Source organism: Triticum urartu, chromosome 4 (assembly GCF_003073215.2).
Source record: "Triticum urartu cultivar G1812 chromosome 4, Tu2.1, whole genome shotgun sequence".
Lineage (NCBI taxonomy): Eukaryota > Viridiplantae > Streptophyta > Magnoliopsida > Poales > Poaceae > Triticum > Triticum urartu.
The window spans coordinates 492,266,618-492,274,539 of NC_053025.1; the positions used below are offsets into that span (position 1 = coordinate 492,266,618).

Here is a 7,922-nt window from a genome sequence, read left to right on the forward strand (position 1 = left end):
TATACATACAGAGTAAGGTTAGCTATATGCACCTCTTCTCGTGGTGTTAGCTATATGCACCTTATTGAACCTTTGTTACTATTGCTATTTATGTAAAGGTGTATTGTTTTGGGAACGGTGAGCAAGGCAACAAATTATAGATAATTTAGGATAAAATTACCCTTGGTAAATTTGTTGGTTAGTGGGAAGTAAATCAGTTAGACTAGGAAAGAAAAAGGATATATGCTATCAAGGGAAAGATACTTCCTTTTTTTTTCTAGAAAGAGAGATACATACAATCGGGAGAGAGGTATTTTTCTATTTTCTGAAGGGCTAAAAAAATATTACGAGGAATTAGAAGAAATGCACCTTATATCATGGAATTTTATCAAAAAACAAATACACTTTATATATAAATGAATGGAGGAAATATCTTGTTATCAACCTATCTGTCGCCGTTATTTTTAGTATTTGCAGAGAATATCTTACTGAATATCAGACAAATGAGAGGCCGCTAGGGAGCCAGCCACAAGAGGCCCTCGTGAAACGGACGACACATAGTGAACTCTCACGCGGCGAAGCCGCCAAGAGATGGGTATTCCATCATTTTTTATAGGAGTAATGAGCGTGTATAGTTCTCAAAAGAAATATTGAATCTCTTATATCTTTGTAAATGCCTGCATTTTCGAGTGATGTACTTGTTTTTTGGATTGGAGAGCCGGGAGGTATATATTTCTTTGTCAATATACTCTCTTTGTTTTTAAATATAAGTCTTTTTAAATTTTTTAATAAGGATTTACATACGAATGCAGATAGACATAGTTTAAAGTGTAGACTTACTCATTTTGCCCCGTATCTATATTAATATAAAAGATCCAAAGGGGCAGATCCAACTGATCTCAGTCATTGAACCAAGTTAATCCAATGACCTAGACCGCTCCAATGGCGAGCGTTAAACGTGTTTAATGTGTAATTAATATCATACCAAATATATTACACTAATTACAGGATTAACACATAAATAATAACATACTTAAAACCCGCGCGCAATTAATTTATTGCCTAAATATTTAACGTGCGTTGTTCGTGCACATTTACTAGTGCATGGAGGGAGTAGAATAAAGCAAAAGGATTGGTTGTCACTCTGCGATGGCAAATATTTTCTTCTAGGGTGAGCATAGTCCGTAGGAGAGCGGGCACGTACGTCTCGGCGTGTCGGCACATTGGTGTTGCAGACCAACCAGGCCACGGCGCAACGCCACAATTCCTCCACAAGCGCTGTCCGCGCAGATTATATATAGAAATAGAAATATAAATAGAAAAAAAGGAGAGAGGTTTTATAACCAAGCAAAAACAAAACAAAACAAAACCTAGTCGACGGGGCGAGTTTATCTAGCCATCGGCGGCCCACCACTCAATCTCTCTCCTCCCCCTCCTCGGCCACCTGCTCCTCCCGAAGCGCCGAAACCCTAACTCCACCGATCTCTCTCCACCCCGGGGGAGGCGATGGCGGCGGCGCCGGCGGCGGGAGGGCAGGGAGGCGGCATGGACGCCGCGCTCCTCGACGACATCATCCGCCGTCTGCTCGAGGTGCGGACGGCGCGCCCCGGCAAGCAGGTGCAGCTCTCCGAGTCGGAGATCCGCCAACTCTGCACCGCCTCCCGCGACATCTTCCTCACCCAGCCCAACCTCCTCGAGCTCGAGGCGCCCATTAAAATCTGCGGTGCGTGCGTCCCACTCCTCTCCTGCCCGCTTTGACTCTTCCTTCGCACAGTTAGATCTAGTTTGGTCGCGCCGCAGGTGCTGCCGACTCCCATATCTGCGTCGCGGCGATAAGCAAAAACAATCATTTGTGGCATTAACCAGGCTCCTCTCGTTTAGTGCTTCGTGCTTCTGTTTCTGTTAGATGGTGGAGGTTAGGACATTGTCATATTGATTTTCTGCTCAACTTTTTGCTGTATGTTTAGAACCTTGAAAGCATTTGATGAGGTGTTTGAAGGGGAGGAGGCCCCACAGCAAAGATGCAATCATCAAAGGCACTTAGTGTTAATTTGGGTTGACAAAGTTTTCTTGTGCAACCAGCTCTTGAAATTATCATCTTAAGGGCAACATGATATTTGCTGTTAGTAATAATTGTTGTTATACATACATTTGTTTTTCAAAATTCCTTGGGTGCTGCAGTAGCTGACATTCCGTTGGATGAAAATATACAACAATGTATATCGTGGCAGATATTTGCTGACATGGAATATTATCTCGTCTATTTAGGCATTCAAAGTAGTCTATTTGAAGTGCTCTTTTTGTCAGTGATGCTGATTTTTATCATAAACATGCCGCTTGCTCAGTCTCAGTTGAAATTTGAATATGCCCTCAAGGTTCTAGGCTTGATTCCAGACCCCCTCCTCGTTTTCTCTATGCTGAGAATTTAGAACCAAATCCCAATCACTAATTCAGAACCCTGTGATGTGCATGTGTGTTCCCTGTAATATTCTAGCAAGCTCCTTTAGTGACCAGCTTAATGGCACATAAGAAACTTAAGCTTGCGTGCATGTATGTACCTTAGTTTAGTATATCAGAGCGTCATCAGCTCACCTCTTTGCAAATGAAAGCCCCTCTCTGAACAAGATTACCTTCTTGTAACTAGGAAGCAAGCAGCAACTTTTTGGTGCTCTATGTGTTAACCTCTACCTAAGCGCCTTTTGAAGGCACATGATTCCTAGGGGTTTTCAAAACTGTGTGGTAGTATTTGCAGCAACAGCCTAACAAGCATTTGTTCATTCAAAACACTAGTTGCTAAAGTAGACTGGACTGTCTGTTGTCTGCTTTGATTGAGTTTTTGTTTTTTATCCTCGGCTATTATTGGCATTCCTCTGTCTGATAGAACTGTACTTGGAGACGTGTTTTTTTTTGCTTGTCATAGTAAGGCCTGATAAATTCCTTTCTACTTCGTGTATGCCTCTTAATTCTGTAGTTACCATAGTAGCAACTAATTTTGCTCTCCCTTGTTATCTGCCTCTAGGTGATATCCATGGTCAGTACAGTGATCTTTTAAGGCTATTTGAGTATGGAGGTTTTCCCCCAGAAGCCAACTATCTATTCTTAGGCGATTATGTTGATCGAGGCAAACAGAGTCTGGAGACTATATGCCTCCTCCTTGCATACAAAATCAAGTACCCCGAGAACTTTTTTCTTCTGAGAGGCAACCATGAGTGTGCTTCAATAAACAGAATATATGGATTTTATGATGAATGCAAGCGTCGCTTCAATGTGCGGCTATGGAAGGTCTTCACCGACTGTTTTAATTGTCTCCCTGTGGCCGCTCTAATCGATGATAAAATATTATGCATGCATGGTGGCCTTTCTCCTGATCTGGGACACCTAGATGAGATAAAAAACTTGCCCCGTCCTACCGATGTGCCAGATACAGGTCTACTATGCGATCTTCTTTGGTCTGATCCAGGAAAAGATGTCCAAGGGTGGGGCATGAATGATAGGGGCGTTTCATACACATTTGGCCATGACAAAGTTACGGAGTTCCTTCTAAAGCATGATCTTGATCTTATTTGCCGTGCCCACCAGGTACTATAAAATCTAAATCTCTAATACATCATCTTGTTTATTACTTTCTTGGAAATTAAGGTGTTTATGTATTTCATCTGATATAGGTTGTCGAGGATGGGTATGAATTCTTTGCTGACAGGCAACTGGTCACCATATTTTCGGCTCCCAACTATTGTGGTGAATTTGATAATGCTGGAGCAATGATGAGTGTTGATGAAACTTTGATGTGTTCATTTCAAATTCTCAAACCTGCTGAGAGAAAAATCAAATTTATGGCGTCAAACAAAATGTGAAATGATGAAGCTCTTTCCTCTTCTAGAGGCTCTGAGGTTAGTTGTGGCAGTCGCACTATCTTGCCCCATGCGTATGTACTTGCGCATAAGTTGCTAGACAACATTGTAGATACTAGGGAGACCTAGTCTGGGACAAATTGGTTCTCTGCTAACACTTGTATCACAGTTACATGATTACCTCAATGGCACCGGCAAAACCTTAGTAGTATATCATATGGAACTGGAATACATATTAGAGTATTGATTTAGGTTTTCCATTTAAGATATTGGAAACTGGGAATCTGACAGGTCTGCTTTGTAACTATTGCACTATCAATAACCCATTTCAATATTAGATTTGCCAAAGGAATGCTATTCTCCATGGTAGTTTGTATCATGAGTGATGAGATGCATTATTTTGCTCAATTATTTGTGAATTCTGAACATGCTTAAGCAAATTACATTGCACAGAAAAACATTGGTAAATGTACAATGTTCAGCTTGGTGCCACTTGTATATCTTGTTCCTAACAATAGACAAGTTTGTAGTGCTTTGTACACTGCTCAGCGGGCATTGTGAAGTATGTACCCGATGGATCTTAATCTTATGTTAAGAAACCTGCAAGACTTAGACCACCAATTTAGCGAAGGCAGATTTTACTTGAACAACGATTAATAGTTGTGATGTGATTTACAATAATATAGGTAGTTCTTGATGGGGGTCTTGTTAAGCTGACGGTACCGCTCTACTACAAATGTTCCACTTGTGTTCCAGCAAGATTATCGCGTAGACATCCTACATATATATGACACTCGAGACATTATTTGTGTTATTTTGTTTTGTTTTACTTTACCTCATAACACTCGATTATTATGACCAATATAGGCTCTCATGTGGACACAATCACATCAAGACATCAACGCGCAGGCGCTATGCTTGAAGGCAGCATCGGGCTAGTTCTACTGGATTAGTCAAATAATATCATTTCTAACAGTTGGTCTGAAAGTTACTCTTCATAGCAAGTGCCAGAATTTTTTCCTTTTCTGTTCCCACCGGGTGTGAAACTATCTTGTAGCTGTAGATATATTGATTATGGAAGGCTGAAGTTCGCAATTGATGCAAGATGATCCCCTCCAGCAAGAAAAAAAAAGTTCTGAATATGAGAGTTTTCTGTTTGGGAGTTCCACTATTTAAAAAGCACCTGTATCACTTACTGAGGTAAGAACGAAAGCCAAGCCTGTGTTTCTGTTGCTGTAAGCAAATATTGGATGAGTTTTATTTTAGTTTTTAGAGAGCGATAATGGTAATTCAAATAGTATGAGCACAAAGAATGCTGATGCTTGGTGGGAACTTGATGAGAAAATATTCAGCACGTTCCTGATGTAGGCTTCAATTTTCAAGGTGCTGGATGGCTTGAGTTTTTGTTCAATCAGACCAGCATGATGGACCAATGCTTGCTTAGCATTAACGTGGATACAAAATCTGGCATCCTTAAACTAAGGCTGGAGTTTGTGGTGCAGACTAGTACTCCCTCCGTAAAGAAATTTTAGTGTTTAGATCACTACTTTAGTGATCTAAACGCTCTTATATTTCTTTATAGAGGGAGTATTTACTAAATGTACCCTCTAAAATAATCAGAAGATGCAAATTTTATGGGGGTTGTAATTTTCTATGTTAAAACAGAATTACATTGAGCAAAAAAAAATCTGGAATTCAGGAAGCAAAATCATGATGGCAGTGAGTCGTGAGGCGGGTAGAGTATCATGATGGCTAGCTTACTCATGGTTTGCTAACACCGTCCACTGTAATTTTTAAGGGAGGTCTCTTATTTAAATGAGGTGTTTAATTTTAAATTTGCTTGTCAATGATTTCTCAAATTAATCACCAGCAGTCAGCTTATAAAAGTATTATAACAGCCCCACGCTCTCATCATCTGACAAAAATAAATGCTAACATGCAACACTTTAACATTAATATGATTTTGGATTGAGTTCCCATTTTTGACTTGGTTAACAATTTTTCAAGGAGCTCTCTCATTCAAGTGAGGGATTTATTTTTGAATTTGATTCACAATTTTGATTGTTCAATGATTTCTCAAATTAATCAACAACAGCCAACTTATAAATATACATCAATCTCGCACTCTCTCACCACGTGACAAAAAAATGCCAACATGTGACTGTAGCATCAATATATTACATGTGGTCGTCACCGTATGAAATTTCCTTGTGTACGTGTGGATTAATTTACAGATAGCAGGTAATCATACCCTAGAAAGAGACCATCAAAATACCGCATTTTATAGAAAAAGAAAACACACATCATCATCTCCCAACACATCAAACCATTTTTTTAATGAAATCCCAGCAACACTAACCATGCAGCAAAACCGCAACGAATCCTTCTGGTATATATATTCACTGAAGGGGTGAGTTTATGCGCATATATATGAGCGTTTGCGTCTGTATTATGTTAAAAAAAAACCCTGAAGGAGTGCTTTATAAGAGGCGTCTAGTTGCTAACTAGGAACTGTATGGATGGTTCCTTTAGACCCTTTCCAACACAAAGATGATTAGATGAGGTGCTAAGTGTATGACAACGCTTAACAACTAAACTCCTCAATGCATAGAGGTTTATTTTATTTTCTCTAAGCTTTCTTTATTTAATTGTTTAGCAGTCGAACTCTTCCATGCATAGTTATTTTGCCTTGGTCTCCATGCTTGGCATTGTTTTTTTCCTTGGGATTTTTGAAGTGTTTTCTCTCCTTCTTGATTGCTTTGCCACGCCAGTTTTTTTATCTACATGGCATTCTTAGCACCTATACATAGAGGAGCATTGGAAAGGGTCATAAAGCATGGATTAACTATAAATATTAAATAATACAAGTTAATTACTCCAGGAACTCGTGGCTAAAATGTGAGGAGAATGCTATTTAATAATACTCCTTTCATCTCAAAATAAGTGTCGCTGATTTAGTGTAAAGTTAGTATACAAAGTCCCTGATTTAGTACAAAGTTAGTATGCAAAGTTGTACTAACTTTTTATTAAATCCGCGACGCTTATTTTGGGACGGGGGAGTATGTTGTGAAAATTCCTTCAAAATCGATGAGAAAATACGGAGAACATGATACGGCTTATATAGGGATGATTCTTTTTTTTAATTAACATATGTTAATTACTCTTAACTCCCTCCTAACTAATGATACATAACGATACACCCTCGTAATCAACATCTTAATAAAGACTCCTCCACAAACCCTGTGGGTAAAATGTGAGGATAATATTATTTGATATGCTGCTAAAATTCCAAACTCAGTGAAAAAATAAGGAGGATATGATACGACTTATAGTGATGACTGTCTCCTTTACTACTCATGCTATAAAACCTTAAAAACAAAAACCCAGAGAGTTTAGAGAACAATAAATATAATCTTGTGAAGATGGCGTCGCCGTAAAAGCTCGATGAGAACCTTGTGAGTAAACCCATAGAGGGGAAGAAGTGCAACATGATATATGAACAAGTTAATAATATGATAATGTCTCTCCTTAATGCTTGCAAATCTTGGAGTCAGTGCATTCGAATTCATAACCCCATTTGTTGAATGTTGAAGTTGGTTAGGACCGGTGAATAAATCAATGAGGTCATCACATGACTTAACTTGCAATACTGTTGGGGGGGGGGGGGGGGACCCCAGGTAGGCTCAGGAGCACAAGTCGACTTTTCAAAACATCGGGGCGGCCAATGCCCCTCAGTCTAGCCGGCTCCCCAACTGCTGGCTGGCTGGGCACGGTGCCGCGCCCGAACCGGCGACCCTCGAGCCGGCGGTCGGCTGGGTCAGCACTTGTCCCGTCTCGCCATACGACAAGACCCCTCCCACGACGGGGAGGGCATGGCAATAGTGCTTGCAGTACCGCTGACTGGGGAGTGACAACAGTGCGCACAGCGCTGCTGACCGAGGCGGCTAACGTCAGCGTGGCTCGGCACAGTGCCAACCACTTCGTGACACAAAGGACAACGGGCTGCTGTGACGTGTAGCGATGGGCCCCACAGAAGGCCAGAGACGCTGACAATAGGGCCTCGCCTTCTTCATTTCTTTATCATTTCTAACC

At 40.5% G+C, this 7,922-nt stretch overlaps 1 protein-coding gene across 1 annotated transcript; it reads left to right on the top strand.

The window, feature by feature from the left end:
- The first annotated feature begins 1,367 nt into the window (after nt 1–1,367).
- Nucleotides 1,368–5,095, top strand: LOC125552230 (serine/threonine-protein phosphatase PP1). The gene is made up of 4 exons (XM_048715717.1): nt 1,368–1,702; nt 2,999–3,558; nt 3,645–3,869; nt 4,698–5,095. The coding sequence occupies exons 1-3, from the start codon at nt 1,486–1,488 to the stop codon at nt 3,831–3,833; spliced, it is 966 nt and encodes a 321-aa protein (XP_048571674.1). The 5' UTR covers nt 1,368–1,485; the 3' UTR covers nt 3,834–3,869; nt 4,698–5,095.
- The last annotated feature ends 2,827 nt before the right edge of the window (nt 5,096–7,922 follow it).